Genomic DNA, 16,293 nt, shown 5'->3' on the forward strand with positions numbered 1-16,293 from the left:
AACTGCCAGGTCTGCAGTGGCATGTGGCTTCCAGGTCAGCCTCCTTGGTTGGCCATGAGCAGGTTGGTTGCCCTGTCCTGTGCCCAGTGGTCTCGGAGTGGCCCAGGGGTCCTGCAGGGGAGCTGGTGTGGGTAGTGGAGGTGCTTGTGGGGCCTGCAATAGAGCGCAGCCCAGGTGCCTTGCATGAGCTCAGTGACCCACCTGCCCTGTCCTAGTCCTAGCTCAGTGACCCTCCCCCTCTGCAGTGATGGGGAGTACCAAGGGTCCCCTGTGTCTGTGATGGGTCAGTGTTCGCATCACATGGGTCCATGGAGGGAGAGCATGCATGAGCTGGCACCACCCACCACCTTCCCCCTGTGGAGGCATGAGGCCATGTTTGGACACATGTCCTCCTGTCCCCCCAGACAGTGAGCCTGGGAGAAGACTTGCCTTGGTCCCACTGTCCCCGGGCCAGTGTCCATCAGCCAGGTGCCCAGCCCCCGGTGCACTGAAGCTCGGCCCTCCCTGGCACTCTGGTCTCCTGCACTGAGCTGTGGTGAGCACATCCAGGTCCCACTGGATGTTTGCATGGGGAGGGGGTTGCCTTGGGTTGGGTTGATGATGAGAATCTTCTATTTTCTTGAAGAGAGGTGATGACTTAAAAATCCTGCTCTATAGGATTATGCTGAGGCCCAGCCTAGGTGAGAATTTTGGAAGAGGATGCTGGGATCCCCAGCAGGAGGGATTTGGGGCTGGAGACCTGGAGGCCCTGAAGGGTATCTGCAGGGGCCCCAACCCTGTCTCTGCACTTGTCTGTGAGGCAGCCCAGTTTCCCTGTGTGGGCTTGGTGTCAGTGCCCTGGTTCCCTAGAGCAGGGCATGTGGGTGGTTCATCCCTGAAATCACGTTCTCCCTTTGTGTCTTTCACTGAACTCTTCCACCCATGAGGGCCCCCTGGCCTTGAGAGCATAGTTGAGCGGATCCTGCTGGGCTCATGGACCAGGCCACGTGGGGTCACTGAGGGTCAGCCTTCAGGACAGGAGGGATTCCTCAGGGAGACAACCTGAATCCCCACTGGTGAGGGATTGGTTCTCCAGGAGGGCTGCCTCCTTGGGAATCTGACCCAAGGAGGACACCTTCCTTGAAGCCCTGCAGGAGTGACAATGGTCCAGGCAGGAAAGGGTTCCATTAGTCCCATGCAGGGCAGCTCCCAGCTGAGACTCGGTGCTGGGGTCTGGCCTTGAGGACTGCCCAGGCCACATGAGGCAGGGTCCCAGTCTGCTCTTTCCAGTGTATGCTTGGAGAGGGAGCCTGGGTAGGCCCCCTCCCTGCACAGGGGCAGGCTGTGCATCTGCCGGGTCTGCAGCGGTGCCTGCCTTCAGGGCCAGCCTCCTTGGTTGGCCTGAGCCGGATAGTGGCCTTGGCCCCACCCAGGGGTCACGGTGCAGCCCAGGAATTGTAGGGGAGCTGGCATGGGGAGTGGAAGTGCTCCAGGGGCTTGCAGTAGGGCACAGCCTGGGCATCTTGCTCGAGCCCAGTGACCAGCCTGCCCTCTTTTCCAGGGTTCAGTGGCAGGGAGGACCAAGGGTCCCCCACATCTATGACTATCACTGTTTCACATGGATCCCATCACGTGGGTCCATGGAGGGAGAGAATGTGTGAGTTAGCACCCCCTGCCTCCTTTCCCGCACGGAGGCATGAGGTTCTGTTCAGACACTTTTCCCTGTCCCTCCAGATGGTGACCCTGAAGGAGGACTTGTGTTGGGCCCAATGGCCTGGAGCCAGTGTCTGTCAGCCTGGTCCCCAGCCCCTGGTACGCTGAAGTTTGGGCCCTTCCTGGCGCCCTGTTCTATCGGGGGAACCCACCCCCAATAATTCAATGTAGGTTCTTTTCTATTTTCCCTAAGTATCGGCTAGTCTGAGAAATAAAGGGAAAGAGTACAAAAGAGAAATTTTAAAGCTGGGTGTCTGGGGGAGACATCACATGTCAGCAGGTTCCATAATGCCCCCCAAGCTGCAAAACCAGTAAGTTTTTATTAGTGATTTTCAAAGGGAAGGGAGTGTACAATTAGGGTGTGGGTCACAGAAATCACATTTTTCACAAGGCAATAAAATATCACAAGGCAAATGAGGGCAGAGCACTGGGGCCAAATTAAAATTGCCAGTGAAGTTTCGGGCATATATTGTCATTAATAACATCTTATCAGGCGACAGGGTTTGAGAGCAGACAACCGGTCTGACCAAAATTTATTAGGCAGGAATTTCCTCGTCCTAATAGGCCAAGGAGCACTGCAGGAGACCAGGGCTTATTTCGTCCCTTATCTTCAACTGTATAAGACAGACATTCCCAGAGCGGCCATTTTAGAGACCTCCCACTAGGAATGCATTCTCTTTCTCAGGGCTGTTCCTTGCTGAGAAAAATAATTCAGCAATATTTCTCCTGTTCGCTTTTGTAAGAAAAGAAATATGGCTCTGTTCCGCCCAGCTCTCAGGCAGTCAGGCCTGATGGTTATCTCCCTTGTTCCCTGAACATCACTGTTATCCTGTTCTTTTTTCAAGATGCCCAGATTTCATATTGTTTAAACACACATGCTTTATTAACAATTTGTTCAGTTAACACAATCATCACAGGGTGCTGAGGCAACATACATCCTCACCTTACAAAGATGATGGGATTAAGAGATTAAAGACAGGCATAGGACATAATAAGAGTATTGATTTGGGAAGTGATAAATGTCCATGAAATCTTCACAATTTGTGTTCTTCTGCCATGGCTTCATCAGGTCCCTCCGTTCGGGGTCCCTGACTTCCTGCAACACTGGTCTCTTGCACTGAGCTTTGGTGAGCCCATCTAGGTCCTGCTGGATGCATGAGTGGGGAGGGGGGTGCCCTGGGTTGGGTCAATGATGAGAACCTTATATTGTCCTGAAGAGAGGTGATGACTTAAAAATCATGTTCAGTAGGATTACGCTGAGGCCTGGCCTAGGTGAGAATGTTGGAAGAGGATACTGGGATGCTGAGGTCTCTGGCTGAGCTACTGTATTTTGGGCTGGAGATCTGGTGACTCTGAAGGGCACCTGGAGGGCCCGACCCTGTCTCTGTGCTCCTCCGTGAGGCAGCCCAGGCTCCCTGTGCAGGCTTGCTGTTGGCACTCTGGTACCCTGGGGCAGGACATGTTGGTGGCTCCTCCCTGAGCTCCATTCTCCCCTTGTGTCTTTCAGTGAGCTCTTCCATCCAGGAAGGCCCCCTGGCATTGACTGGCATAGGTGAGTGGATCCTGCTGGCATCATGGCCATGGGCCAGGCTATGAGGGGTTGCCAAGGGTCAGCCTTCAGGAAAGAAGGGTTTCCTCAGGGAGCCAAACTGAATCCCCACTGGGAAGAGATGGGTTCTCCAGGAGGGCAGCTTTCTGGGGAACAGGAACCAAGGAGGACACCTTCCCTGAAGCCCTGCAGGGGTGACGGTGGTCCAGGCAGGAAAGGGTTCCTTCAGTTCCACCCAGGGCAGCTCCCGGCTGAGTCTCGGCACTCACGTCTGGACTGCCCTGATATATGTTGGGGGCCAAAGGGGCTCTGGGGTGCCTTGGGGGTCACACAGGTGCTCTTTGTCCCTGGAGAGAGGTGGGTGATCGGGCCCATGGAGTTGAGCAATGGAGATTCAAAGATTGCACCTGACACATGGTCCTGAATTGAACTCACCCTGTTGAGCAATGGGCCATCCCATGGGCCTCTTCAAGCCTGAAGGGGTGCGGTGCTGTTTCACTGGGGATAGGTCAAGGCTGAGCTCTGGCTGGCGCCTGGTGGTGCTGCAGTCCAGCTGTTGGATTCATGGGCTTTGGGCCAATGGGGCAGGCTGCATCCCTCTGGAAGTCACCCCTTCCCTGTGGCTGGAAGTTACCCCTTCCCAGTGGGCGATTGTTGGGAAGGGTGGCCTCCTGAAGTGAGAAGGCCCACTATTGAGGGTCCTGTCCTGGCAATTTGCTGCCCATGCTGTTTCTGAGCCATGGAGACACCTCCAGTGTGGTGGGGTCTTGGGCCCAAGGAAAGGAGAAGACACTGTGCCCCCCAATTAGCTGAGTGTGGCCAGGCTGTGTGTTTGCGAGGTGTGAGGGGCATTAATGGAGACTCTCACCAGAGAAAGCATGTGGCCCTGGGACCCCAGGTCGTGGTTTCCAGTATGTGCTTGGATACGGCACATGGGTGGGTGCCCACCATGCACAGGGACTGGCTATGTGACTGCCAGCTCTGCAGCAGCATCAGGCATACAGGCCAGCCTCCTTGGTTGACCATGAACTGGTTGCTGGCCCTGGCCTGTGCCCAGTAGTCCTGGGGTGACCCTGGTGTCATACAGGGGAGCTGGCATGTGTAGTGGAGGTGCTTGTGGGGCTTACAGTAGGGCACAGCCCTGGCTTCTAGCCTGAGCCCAGTGACCTGCCTGTCCTATCCTTTTGGTGTTCAGTGGTGGAGAGAGCATCGGGTGCCCCGCATCCATGACAGGCAAGTATTCCACATGGATCTCATCACATGGGTCCATGGAAGGCAAACATCCCTGAGCTGTCACACCATACTTTCTGTCCACATGGAGGGGTGAGGTTGTGTTTGGACACTTGTCCTCTTCCTGTTCCTCAAGATGGTGACCCCAGAGGAGGACATGCATTGGGCCCGCTGTCCCTGGCCAGTGGCCATCAGCCAGGTGCCTAGCCCCTATTGCACTGAAACTCGGGCCCTTCCTGTCACCTTGGTCTCCTGCATTGAGCTTGGGTGAGCCCATTCGGGTGCCACTGGATGCCTAGGCAGGGAGGGGGGTGCCCTGGGTTGGGTCGATGATGAGAACCTTATATTGTCTGAAGAGAGGTGATGACTTAAAAATCATGCTCAATAGGATTACGCTGAGGCCCAGCCTAAGTGAGAATTTTGGAAGAGGACACTAGAATCCTGAGGTCCCCAGCAGGGTCACTGTATTTTAGGCTGGATACCTCGAGGCCCTGAAGGGCATTTCATGGAGGGACCCAACCCTGTCTGTGCTCCTCCATTAGGCACACCAGACTTTCTGTGTGGGCTTGGTTTCTGTGCTCAGCTTCCCTGGGGGTGGGACATGTTGGCGGCTCCTTCCTGAGCCCCATTATGCTCTGTGTCTTTCAGTGAGCTCTTCCCCCCAGCAGATCCCCTGGGATTGATGAGCATAGGTGAGTGGATACTGCTGGTGTCATGGGCCATGAGCCAAGTTGCGTGGGGTCCCTGAGGGTCAGCCCTCAGGCCCCCTGGGTTTCCTCAGGAGCTGATCTGAATCCCGACTGGGGATGTGTTCTCCAGGAGGGCAGCTTCCTTGGGAATCGGACATAAGGAGGAGATCTTCTCTGAAGCCCTGCAGGGGTGGCAGTGGTCCAGGCAGGAAAGGGTTTCCTCAGCCCCATGCAGAGCAGTGCTCAGCTCAGACTTGGTGCTTGGGTCAGGCCTCTAAGATGGCCAGGCCACATGAGGGGGGCAACAAGGGCTCCGGGGAGCCAAGGGCATCTCATGGGGGCTCTCCAACCCTGGAGAAGGGTGGGCGATTCGGTCCATGGGGTCAGGCCATGGAGATTCATGGATTGCACCAAACCCATGGCCCTCAATGGGACTGACCCTATAAGCAGTGGGCCCTCCCAGTGGCACCTCTTTGAGCCATGTTGGGGGCGGCACTGTTTCTCTGAGGTTGGATCAAGACTAGCTCTGGCCAGTGCCTGATGGTGGTGCAATCCAGTCCTGGGACTCGTGGGCTCTTGGCCAAGGCTGCAGCCCATGTCCCACCAGGGGTCACCCATTCCTTGTGGGCGAGTGGCAGTAATGATAGCTTCCTGAGGTGGGAAGGCCCGCAGTGGAAGGACCTTTACTGGAAATTTGCAGTCCAGGCTGCTTCTCAGCCATTAGGACAACTCTAGTGGGGCGGGGTCTTCGGCCCAAAGAAAGGAGAAGACACCATATGTCTCCCGGTTGGCTGAATGTGGCCCTGCTCTCTGTGTGGGAGGTGTTGTGTGGGGCATGGATTGGGACCCACCAGAGAAAGCTCGTGGCCCTGGAGCCCCAGGCTGCGATTTCCAGTGCACCTTGAAAGGAGGGTGGGTGCCCTCCATGCACAGGGCAGACTGTGCAACTGCCAGGTAGGCAACAGCATGTGGTGTCCGGGCCAGCGTCCTTGGTTTGCTCTGAGCTGTTTGGTGTCCATGGCCCCTACCCAGGGGTCCAGGTACCACCCGGGGTCATGCAGGGATGCTGGCATGGGCAATGGAAGTGCTCAAGGGGCTTGCAGTAGGGCACAGCCCGGGCGTCTTGCCTGAGCCCAGGAACCCGCCTGCCCTGTCCTTCCATGGTTCAGTGTCTGGGAGGGCAAAGCGTTCCCCCGATCTATGACACATCAATGTTTCCCATGGATCCCATCACGTGGGTCCACGGAGAGACAGCATGTGTGAGCTGGCACCCCCCACCCCATTCCCTGTATGGAGGCCTGAGCCTCTGGTTGGACACTTGTCCTCCTCCTGTTCCCCCAGATGGTGACTGTAGAGGAAGACTTGCTTTGGGACCGCTGGCCCCATGCCAGTGGTTGTCATCCAGGTGCCCAGCCCTTGGTGCACTTAAGCTCAAGCCCTTCCTCGTGCCCTGGTCTCCTGCCCTGAGCTGTGGTGAGCCCATCTGGGTCCCACTGGATGCATGCGTGGGGAGGAGGGTGCCCTGGGTTGGGTCGATGATGAGAACCTTATATTGTCCTGAAGAGAGGTGACGACTTAAAAATCATGCTCAATAGGATTACGCTGAGGCCCAGCCTAGGTGACAATTTTGGAAGAGGATGCTGAGATCCCAAGGTCTCCAGCAGGGCTGCTGTATTTTGAGTTGGAGACCTTGAGGCCCTGAAGGGCATCTTAGGGGTGCCCGACCCTATCTCTGCGTTCCTCCTTGAGGCAGCCCAGGCTGTCTTGCGGGCTTGGTGTTGGCCCTCTAGTTCCCTGGGGTTGAGGCACATTGGAGCCTCCTTCCTGAGCCCCCATTCTCCCCTGTGTCTTTCAGCGAGCTCTTCTGCCCAGGTGGACCCCTGGCCTTAAGTGGGATAGGTAAGTGGATCCTGCTGGGGTCATGGACCATGAGCCAGGTCGCTTTGGGTCACTGAGAGTCACCCTTCGGGCCACGTGGGATTCCTCAGGGAGCCCATCTGAAACCCACCGGGGATGGATGGTTTCTCCAGAAGGACAGCTTCCTTGGAAATCGGTCCCAAGAAGGATGCCTTCCCTGAAGCCATGCAGAGATGATGGAGGTCCAAGCAGGAAAGAGTTCCTTCAACTCAATGCAGTGCACATCCTAGCTGAGACTCAGTGCACAAGTCAGGCATGGAGGACTTCCCAGGCCACATGAGGGGGTCCACAGGGTCTCCAGGGGCCACGGGTGTTATGAGGGTGCTTGTCCCTGAGGCTTGCAGAGGGGCAGGGTGTGGGTGATCGGACTTATGGAGTCGGTCCGTGAAGATTCAAGGATTGGGCCCAACCCATGGCCCAGAATGGACCAACCCTGTGGAGCAATGGGCCATCCCAGTGGTGCCTCCTTGAGCCTCGCGGGGGCGGCGTGGCTTCAGTGGGGTTGGGTCAAGCCTGAGCTCTGGCCTTCACCTGGTGGTGCTGCAGGCTGGCCCTGGGAATGTGGGCTTTGGGCCAAGGGTGCAGTCTGCATCCCGCTAAAGGTCACCTCTCCCCAAAGTGGAGTGGCCAAAAGGATGGCATCCTGTGGTGGAAGTCCCACTGTCAAGGGTCCTGTCCTGGCAATTTGCTGCCCAGGCTGCTTCTAAGCCATGGGATCACCTCCAGGGTGGCGGGGTCTTGAGCCGAAGGAAAGGAGAGGACATCATGTGTCCCCTGATTGACTGAGCATGGCTCGGCTCTGTGTTTGGAGGTGTGCGGTGCATGAATGGGAACCCATCAGAGAAGGCATGTGGCCCAGGGGCTCCAGGATTTGATTTCTGGTGTGAGCTTGTAGAGGGCGTCTGCAGTGGCACGTGGCATTCAGATCAGCCTACTTGGTTTGCTGTGAGCTGGTTGATGGTCCCGGCCCTGCCCAGTGGTCCCGTTGTGGCACAGAGTCAAGTGGGGGAGCTGTGGCAAGGAGGGCCAAGGGTTCCCCGCATTCATGACCGTGACTGTTTACATGGATCCCATCTCTTGAGTCCATGGAGGGGAAGCATGTGTGAGCCAGCACCCCCTGCCCAGTTTCCTGCATGGAGGCGTGAGGCCATGTTTCTACACCTGTCCCCCTCCGCCAGATGGTGACCCCAGAGGAAGACGTGCATTGGGTCCGCTGTCCCCAGGCCAGTGTCTCTCAGCCATGTGCTCAGCCCCTGGTGAGCTGAAGCTCAGGCCCTTCCTGGCATCCTGGTCTCCTGCACTGAGCTGTGGTGAGCACATCTGGGTTCCTCTGAATACACGTGCGGGGAGGGGGATGCACTGGGTTGGGTCAATGATGAGAACCTTATATTGTCCTGAAGAGAGGTGATGACTTAAAAATCATGCTCAATAGGATTATGCTGAGGCCCAGCCTAGGTGAGAATTTTGGAAGAGAATGCTGGGATCCCGAGTTCCCCAGCATGGCCACTGTATTTTAGGCAGGAGACCTTGAGGCTCTTAACGGCATCTCCGCGGGCCCAACCCTGTCTCTGGGCTCCTCTGTGAGGCAGCCCAGGTTTCCTGTGCAGGCTTAGCTCCGGTTCCCTGAGCGCCCATTCTCCCTTGTGTCTTTCAGTAAGCTTGTCTGCCAAGGTGGGGCCCCCACGCATTGACCGGCCTAGGTGAGTGGTCCTGCTGGCATCATGGGTCATCAGCAGCATGGGGTCACCAAGGGTCAGCCTTTGAGACAAGAGGGTTTCCACAGGCAGCCGACCTGAATCCACACCATGGAGGGGTGGGTTGGTCCTCCAAGAAGGCTGCTTTTTTGAGAATCAGACCCAAGGAGGATACCTTCCCTGCAGCCCTGCGGGGATGACGGTGGTCCAGGCAGGAAAGGATTCCTTCAGTCTCACGCAGGGCAGCTCCCAGCTGAATCTCAGTGCATTGGTCTGGCCTCGAGGACTGACCAGGCCACATGAGGGGGGCCACAGGGGCTTTGGGATGCAGTGGGGTCACACAGGATCTCTCCATCCCCGGAGAAATGTGCGCATAGAACCCATGCATTCGAGCCGCAGAGATTCAAGAATCGCACATGAATTATTGCCCTGAATGGGACCGACCCTGTTGAGCAATGTGCCATCCCAGGGCGCCTCTTTGAGCCTGAAGGGGGTGGTGCTGTTTCCCTAGGTTTGGGTCAAAGCTGAGCTCTGGCCAGTGCCTGCTGGTGCTATAGTCCTGTCATGGACTCGTTAGCTTTACTCCAAGGGGTCAGCCCACGTCCTACTGGGGATCTCCCCTTCCTTGTGGCTGGAAGTCACCCCTTCCCCATTGGCAAGTGTCAGGAAGGGTGACCTCCTGAGGTGGAAGGTCTGTCGAGGGTCTTGTCCCTGGAATATGCCACCCATGCTGCTTCTGAGCCATGGGGTCACCTCCAGGGTAGCAGGTCTTGGGCCCAAGGAAAGAAGAAGTCACCATGTGTCCCCTGATTAGCTGAGTGTGGCCCTGCTCTGTGTTTAGGAGGTGTGGGGGGCATGGAGGGGACCCACCAGAGAAAGCATGTGGCCCAGGGACCCCAGGTTGCAATTTCTAGTACATGCTGGGATAGGGCACCTGTGTGGGTGCCCACAGTGCACAGGGATAGGCTATGTGACTTGCAGGTCTGTAGTGGCATCTGGCATCCGGGCCAGCCTCCTTGGTGGGCTGTAAGCTGAATAGTGGCACTGGCCTGTGCCCAGTAGATCTAGTATGACCCTGGGGTCATGTGGGGGAGCCGGCATGGGCAGTGGAGGTGCTCATGGGACCTGCAGTAGGACACAGTCGGGGCTTCTTGCCCGAGCCCAGTAACCCGCCTGCCCTGTCCTTCCAGGGTTCGGTGGCTGAGAGAGCATTGGTTGCCCTGTGTCGGGCCAGTGTTCTGCATGCATCCCATCACATGGATCCATGGAGGGTGAGCATCCCTGAGCTGACACACCCCACCTTCTGCCCCCATGGAGGGGTGAGGTTGTGTTTGCACACCTGTCCTACTCCTGTTTCTCCAGATGTCAAGCCTGGAGGAAGACTTGCACTGGGCCCAATGGCCCCAGTTCAGCATCCGTAAGCCAGGTGCCCAGCCCCTGGTGCACTGAAGATCGGGCCCTTCCTGGCGCCCTGGTCTCCTGCCCTGAGCTGTGGTGAGCACATCTGGATCCTGCTGGATGCGTGTGCGGGGTGGGGGGGTGCCCTGTGTTGGGTTGATGATGAGAACCTTATATTGTCCTGAAGAGAGGTGATAACTTAAAAATCATGCTCAATAGGATTACGCTGAGGCCCAGTCTAGGTGAGAGTTTTGGAAGAGGATGCTGGGATCCCGAGGTCCCCAGGAGGGCCCCTGTATTTTTGGCTGGAGATCTGGAGGCCCTGAAGGGCATCTTGGGGGTGCCCAAACCTGTCTCTGTGCTCCTCCTTGAGGCAGCCCAGGCTCCCTGTGCAGGCTTGGTGTCGGCCCTCCAGTTCCCCAGGGTTGAGGCACATGGGAAGCTCCTTTCTGAGCCCCATTCTCCCCTCCACATGGAGGGCCCCTGGCATTGACTGGCATAGGTGAGTGGCTGGTGTCATGGGCCATGAGCCAGGCCGCGTGGGGTCACCAAGGGTCAGCCTTCGGGAAAGAAGGGTTTCCTCGGGGAGCCAACCTGAATCCCCACTGGGAAGAGATGGGTTCTCCAGGAGGGCGACTTCCTGGGAAACAGGAACCAAGGAGGACGCCTTCCCTGAAGCCCTGCAGGGGTGACGGTGGTCCAGGCAGGAGAGGATTCCTTCAGTTCCACCCAGGGCAGCTCCCAGCCGAGACTCGGTACTTACGTCTGGACTTCAGGACTGCCCTGGCCATATGAGGGGCACCACAGGGGCTCCGGGGTGCCATGGGGTCACACAGGCACTCTCTGTCCCTGGAGAAAGGTGGGTGATCAGGCCCATGGAGTTGAGCTGTTGAGATTCAAGGTTCACACCTGACACATGGCCCTGAATGGGACCCACCCTGTTGAGCAATGAATGGGCCATCCCATGGGCCTCTTCGAGCCTGAAGGGGGGTGGTGCTGTTTCACTGGGTGTAGGTCAAGGCTGAGCTCTGGCCGGCGCCTAGTGGTGCTGCAGTCCAGCCCTTGGACTCGTGGGCTTTGGGCCAAGGGGGCAGCCTCCGTCCCACTGAAAGTCACCCCTTCCCTGTGGCTGGAAGTTACCCCTTCCCAGTGGGCGAGTGTTGGGAAGGGTGGCCTCCTGGAGTGGGAAGGCCCGGTATTGAGGGTCCCGTCCTGGCAATTTGCTGCCCATGCTGCTTCTGAGCCATGGAGTCACCTCCAGTGTGGTGGGGTCTTGGGCCCGAGGAAAGGAGAAGACACTGTGTCCCCTGATTAGCTGAGTGTGGCCAGGCTGTGTGTTTGCGAGGTGTGAGGGGCATAGATGGAGACTCACCAGAGAAAGCATGTGGCCCTGGGGCCCCAGGTTATTTCCAGTATGTGCTTGGATACGGCACATGGGTGGGTGCCCACCATGCACAGGGACTGGCTATGTGACTGCCAGCTCTGCAGCAGCATCAGGCATACGGGCCAGCCTCCTTGGTTGACCATGAACTGGTTGCTGGCCCTGGCCTGTACCCAGTAGTCCTGGGGTGACCCTGGTGTCATGCAAGGGAGCTGGCATGTGTAGTGGAGGTACTCATGTGGTCTGCAGTAGGGAGCAGCCCTGGCTTCTAGCCTGAGCCCAGTGACCTGCCTGTCCTGTCCTTTCAGGGTTCAGTGGCAGACAGAGCATCAGGTGCCCCATGTCTGTGATGGGCCAGTATTCCACGTGGATCTCATCACATGGGTCCATAGAAGGCGAGCATCCCTGAGCTGGCACACCCCACCTTCTGCCGGCATGGAGGGGTGAGGTTATGTTTGGCACCTGTCCTCTTCCTCTTCCTCGAGATGGTGACCCCAGAGGAGGACTTGCATTGGGCCCACTATTCCCGGGCCAGTGGCCATCAGCCAGATGCCTAGCCCCTGTTGCACTGAAGCTCGGGCCCTTCCTGTTGCCCTGGTCTCCTTCATTGAGCTTGGGTGAGCCCATCTGGGTGCCCCTGGATGCTTGCACAGGAAGTGGGGTTCCCTGGGTTGGGTCGATGATGAGAACCTTATATTGTCCTGAAGAGAGGTGATGACTTAAAAATCATGCTCAATAGGATTACGCTGAGGCCCAGCCTAGGTGAGAATTTTGGAAGAGGACACTGGGATCCCAAGGTCCCTGACAGGGCCACTATATTTTGGGCTGGAGACCTGGAGTCCTTGAAGGGCATCTGGAGGGGGCCCAAACCTGTCTCTACGTTCCTCCATGAGGCAGTCCAGGCTCCCTGTGTGAGCTTCATGTCGGTGCTCAGATTCTCCTGGGTGGTGCATGTGGGTGGCTCATCCCTGAGCCCCCTTTCTCCTCTTGTGTCTTTCAGTGAACTCTTTTGCCCAGGAGGACCCCTGGTCTTGAGTGGCATAGGTGAGTGGATCCTGCTGGGGTCATGGGCCATGGACTAGGCCACGTGGGGTCACTGAGGGTCAGCCTTCAGGACAGGAGAGATTCCTCAGGGAGACAACCTGAATCCCCACTGGTGAGGGATTGGTTCTCCAGGAGGGCCACCTCCTTGGGAATCTGACCCAAGGAGGACACCTTCCCTGAAGCGCTGCAGGAGTGACATTGGTCCAGGCAGGATAGGATTCCATTAGTCCCATGCAGGGCAGCTCCCAGCTGAGACTCGGTGCTAAGGTCTGGCCTTGAGGACTGCCCAAGCCACATGAGGGTGGCCCCAGGCTGTGATTTTTGGTGCATACTTGGAGAGGGAGTCTGGGCACCCTCCCTGCACAGGGGCAGGCTGTGCATCTGCCAGGTCTACGGTGGCGCCTAGCTTCAGAGCAAGCCTCCTTGGTTGGCCTGAGCTGGTTGGTGGCCCTGGCTCCTACCCACGGGTCACAACGCAGCCCAGGAAGTGCAGGGAAGCCGGCTTGGACAGTGGAGGTGCTCCAGGGGCCTGTGGTAGGGCACAGCCTGGGCATCTTGCCCGAGCCTAGTTACTCGCCTGTCCTGTCCTTCCAGGGTTTGGTGGTGGGGAGGTACAAGGGTTCCCTGGGTCCGTAACTTTCCCTGTTTCACATGGATCCCATCACATGAGTCCATGGACATAGAGCATGTGTAGCCAGCATCCCCTCCCCGCTTTCCTGCATGGAATCTTAAGGCCCTGTTTGGACACTCTTCCCCTGTCCCTCCAGATGGTGAGCACAGAGGAAGAATTGCGTTGGGCCCTTTGGCCCTGGACCAGTGTCTGTCAGCCACGTGCTCAGCCTCCCGTGCGCTATAGCTCAGGTCCTTCCTGTCATCCTGGTCTCCTGCACTGAGGTGTGGTGAGCCCATCCGGGTCCCTCTGGATGTGTGAGTGGGGACAGGGTTGCCCTGGGTTGGGTCGATGATGAGAACCTTATATTGTCCTGAAGAGAGGTGATGACTTAAAAATCATGCTCAATAGGATTACGCTGAGGCCCAACTTAGGTGAGAATTTTGAAAGAGGATGCTGGGAATCACAGGGTCCCCGGCAGGACCACTGTATTTTAGGCTGGAGACCTCGAGGCCCTGAAGGGCATATCACGGAGGGGTACCCAACCCTGTCTGTGCTCCTCCATTAGGCACACCAGGCTTCCTGTGTGGGCTTGGTGTCCGCACTCAGCTTCCCTGGGGGTGGGACATGTTGGTGGCTCCTTCCTCAGTCGCATTCTTTGTGTCTTTCAGTGAGCTCTTCCCCCAGAAGACCCCCTGGGATTGACTGGCATAGGTGAGTGGATACTGCTGGTGTCATGGGCCATGAGCCAAGCTGCGTGGGGTCCCGAGGGTCATCCCTTGGGCCACCTGGGCTTCCTCAGGAGCTGATCTGAATCCCAACTGGGGATGTGTTCTCCAGGAGGGCAGCTTCCTTGGGAATCGGACACAAGGAGGAGGCCTTCTCTGAAGCCTTGCAGGGGTGGCAGTGGTCCAGGCAGGAACGGATTTCCTCAGCTCCACACAGGACAGTGGAGCTGGGCAGTGCTCAGCTCAGACTTGGTGCTTAGGTCAGGCCTCTAGGATGGCCAGGCCACATGACAGGGGCCACAAGGGCTCTGGGGCACCATGGGCATCTCATGGGGGCTCTCCAACCCCAGAGAAAGGTGGGCAATTTGGCCCGTTGGGTTGGGCCACAGAGCTTCAAGGATTGCACCAAACCCATGTCCCTCAATGGGACCGACCCTATTAAGCAATGGGCCATCCAGTGGCACCTCTTTGAACCATGTGGCAGGCGGCGCTGTTTCTCTGAGGTTGGGTCAAGACTAGCTCCAGCCAGTGCCTGATGGTGGTGCAGCCCAGTCCTGGGACTCACGGGCTTTGGGTCAAGGGTGCAGCCCGTGTCCCACTGGGGATCACCCTTTCCTTATGAGGGAGTGGTGGGAAGGGTATCCTCCTGAGGTGGGAAGGCCTGCTGTGGAAGGAACTTTCCTGGAAATTTGCAGTCCAGGCTGCTTCTGAGCCATGAGGTCATCTCCGGGGTGGCGGGGTCTTGGGCCCAAGGAAAGGAGAAGACACCATATGTCTCCCGATTGGTTGAGTGTGGCTCTGCTCTGTGTGTGGGAGGTGTTGTGTGGGGCATGGATTGGGACCCACCAGAGAAAGCTCGTGGCCCTGGAACCCTAAGCTGTGATTTCCTGTGCACCTTGAGAAGGGGCCCGGGTGCTCGCCCTCCGTGCACAGGGCAGGCTGTGCAGCTGCCAGGTTGGCAGTGGCGCGTGGCGTCCGGGCCAGTGTCCTTGGTTTGCTGTGAGCTGGTTGGTGTCCTTGACCCCTGCCCAGGGGTCCCAGTGCTGCCCGGGGTTGTGAGGGGACCCAATGTGGGCAAGGGAGGCCGGCAGTAGGGCATAGCCCAGGTGTCTTGCCCGAGCCCAGGAACCTGACGGCCCTGTCCTTCCATGGTTCGGTGGCTGGGAGAGCAAAGGGTCCCCCGCGTCTGAGACACATCGGTGTTTCACATGGAGCTCATCACATGGGTCCATAGAGAGCAAGCGTGAGCTGGCACCACCCACCCCCTTCCCTGTATGGAGGCCTGAGCCCCTGGTTGGACACATGTCCTCCTCCTGTCCCCCCAGATGGTGTCTATGGAGGAAGACTTGCCTTTGGGTTGCTGGCTCCAGGCCAGTGGTTGTCATCCAGGTGCCCAGCCTTGGTGCCCTGAAGCTCAGGCCTTTCCTAGTGCCCTGGTCTCCTGCACTGAGCTGTGGTGAGCACATCTGGGTCCCACTGGATGCATGCGTGGGGAGGAGAGTGCCCTGGGTTGGGTCGATGATGAGAACCTTATATTGTCCTGAAGAGAGGTGATGACTTAAAAATCATGCTCAATAGGATTACGCTGAGGCCCAGCCTAGGTGAAAATTTTGGAAGAGGATGCTGGGATCCCATGGTCTCCAGCAGGGCCATGGTATTTTGGACTGGAGACCTGGAGGCCCTGAATGGCATCTTGGGGATGACCAATCCTGTCTCTGTGCTCGTCCTTGAGGCAGCCCAGGCTCCCTGTGCAGGCTTGGTGTTGGCCCTCCAGTTCCCCGGGGTCATCACACATTGGAGGCTCCTTCCTGAGCCCCTGTTCTCCCCTGTGTCTTTCAGTGAACTCTTCTGCCCAGGCGAGCCCCTGGCCTTGAGCAGGATAGGTAAGTGGATCCTGCTGGGGTCAGGGGCCATGAGCCAGGCAGCTTTGGGTCACTGAGGGTCGCCCTTCAGGCCAAGAGGGATTCCTCAGGGACCCAACCTGGAACCACCAGGGACAGGTGGTTTCTCCAGGAGGGCAGCTTCCTTGGAAATCTGTCCCAAGAAGGACGCATTCTCTGAAGCCATGCAGAAATGATGGAGGTCCAGGCAGGAAAGGATTCCTTCAACCCAATGCAGTGCATGTCCTAGCTGAGACTCATTGCATGAGTCAGGCCTGGAGCACTGCCCAGGCCACATGAGGGAGTCCACAGTATCTCTGGTAGCCACGGGTGTTATGCAGGAGCTCTTTGTCCCCGAGGCTTGTTAGGGGGGTAGGGTGAGGGCGACCGGGCTTATGGAGTCAGGCTGTGAAGATTCAAGGATCGGGCCCAACCCATGGCCCAGAATGGACCGACCCTGTGGAGCAATGGGCCATCCCTG

The 16,293-nt window shown here is 57.8% G+C and overlaps 2 protein-coding genes and 9 non-coding genes across 11 annotated transcripts in view; all 11 read left to right on the forward strand.

Moving 5' to 3' along the window:
* The window catches only part of LOC129482512 (uncharacterized), a 39,168-nt gene that overhangs the window by 1,510 nt on the left and 21,365 nt on the right, over positions 1 to 16,293 (forward strand). The window contains exons 3-10 of the mRNA XM_063640227.1: positions 7,016 to 7,059; positions 8,256 to 8,387; positions 8,732 to 8,777; positions 9,962 to 10,042; positions 10,134 to 10,265; positions 11,859 to 11,993; positions 12,551 to 12,594; positions 13,876 to 13,918. Of these exons, the coding sequence (XP_063496297.1) occupies positions 7,016 to 7,059; positions 8,256 to 8,387; positions 8,732 to 8,777; positions 9,962 to 10,042; positions 10,134 to 10,265; positions 11,859 to 11,993; positions 12,551 to 12,594; positions 13,876 to 13,918 (657 nt within the window). The remainder of the gene's footprint in view (positions 1 to 7,015; positions 7,060 to 8,255; positions 8,388 to 8,731; positions 8,778 to 9,961; positions 10,043 to 10,133; positions 10,266 to 11,858; positions 11,994 to 12,550; positions 12,595 to 13,875; positions 13,919 to 16,293) is intronic.
* Positions 545 to 4,700, forward strand: LOC134736787 (uncharacterized). The gene is made up of 4 exons (XM_063640235.1): positions 545 to 1,791; positions 2,762 to 2,819; positions 3,200 to 3,244; positions 4,437 to 4,700. The coding sequence occupies exons 1-4, from the start codon at positions 1,579 to 1,581 to the stop codon at positions 4,469 to 4,471; spliced, it is 351 nt and encodes a 116-aa protein (XP_063496305.1). The 5' UTR covers positions 545 to 1,578; the 3' UTR covers positions 4,472 to 4,700.
* On the forward strand, positions 592 to 673 carry LOC129483713 (small nucleolar RNA SNORD115). The gene has a single exon (XR_008658215.2). It is a non-coding gene; the product is annotated as a small nucleolar RNA SNORD115 (small nucleolar RNA).
* LOC129483689 (small nucleolar RNA SNORD115) lies at positions 2,876 to 2,957 on the forward strand. The gene has a single exon (XR_008658195.1). It is a non-coding gene; the product is annotated as a small nucleolar RNA SNORD115 (small nucleolar RNA).
* LOC129483691 (small nucleolar RNA SNORD115) lies at positions 4,795 to 4,875 on the forward strand. The gene has a single exon (XR_008658197.1). It is a non-coding gene; the product is annotated as a small nucleolar RNA SNORD115 (small nucleolar RNA).
* Positions 6,690 to 6,771, forward strand: LOC129483680 (small nucleolar RNA SNORD115). Its single transcript, XR_008658185.1, has one exon. It is a non-coding gene; the product is annotated as a small nucleolar RNA SNORD115 (small nucleolar RNA).
* On the forward strand, positions 8,444 to 8,525 carry LOC129483677 (small nucleolar RNA SNORD115). The gene has a single exon (XR_008658182.1). It is a non-coding gene; the product is annotated as a small nucleolar RNA SNORD115 (small nucleolar RNA).
* Positions 10,323 to 10,404, forward strand: LOC129483697 (small nucleolar RNA SNORD115). Its single transcript, XR_008658201.1, has one exon. It is a non-coding gene; the product is annotated as a small nucleolar RNA SNORD115 (small nucleolar RNA).
* LOC129483669 (small nucleolar RNA SNORD115) lies at positions 12,224 to 12,305 on the forward strand. The gene has a single exon (XR_008658175.1). It is a non-coding gene; the product is annotated as a small nucleolar RNA SNORD115 (small nucleolar RNA).
* LOC129483670 (small nucleolar RNA SNORD115) lies at positions 13,550 to 13,631 on the forward strand. Its single transcript, XR_008658176.1, has one exon. It is a non-coding gene; the product is annotated as a small nucleolar RNA SNORD115 (small nucleolar RNA).
* LOC129483672 (small nucleolar RNA SNORD115) lies at positions 15,445 to 15,526 on the forward strand. The gene has a single exon (XR_008658177.1). It is a non-coding gene; the product is annotated as a small nucleolar RNA SNORD115 (small nucleolar RNA).

This window comes from Symphalangus syndactylus, chromosome 5 (genome assembly GCF_028878055.3).
Source record: "Symphalangus syndactylus isolate Jambi chromosome 5, NHGRI_mSymSyn1-v2.1_pri, whole genome shotgun sequence".
NCBI lineage: Eukaryota > Metazoa > Chordata > Mammalia > Primates > Hylobatidae > Symphalangus > Symphalangus syndactylus.

What these genes read in the sequence shown, in the direction of transcription:
- LOC134736787 (XM_063640235.1), top strand. Translation starts at nt 1,579, where the DNA reads ATGACTATCACTGTTTCACATGGATCCCATCACGTGGGTCCATGGAGG. An exon ending in GTCTCTTGCACTGAGCTTTG is followed by an intron (nt 2,820 to 3,199) that starts GTGAGCCCATCT and finishes TGTGTCTTTCAG; the next exon opens with TGAGCTCTTCCATCCAGGAA. An exon ending in CCTGGCATTGACTGGCATAG is followed by an intron (nt 3,245 to 4,436) that starts GTGAGTGGATCC and finishes TTTGGTGTTCAG; the next exon opens with TGGTGGAGAGAGCATCGGGT.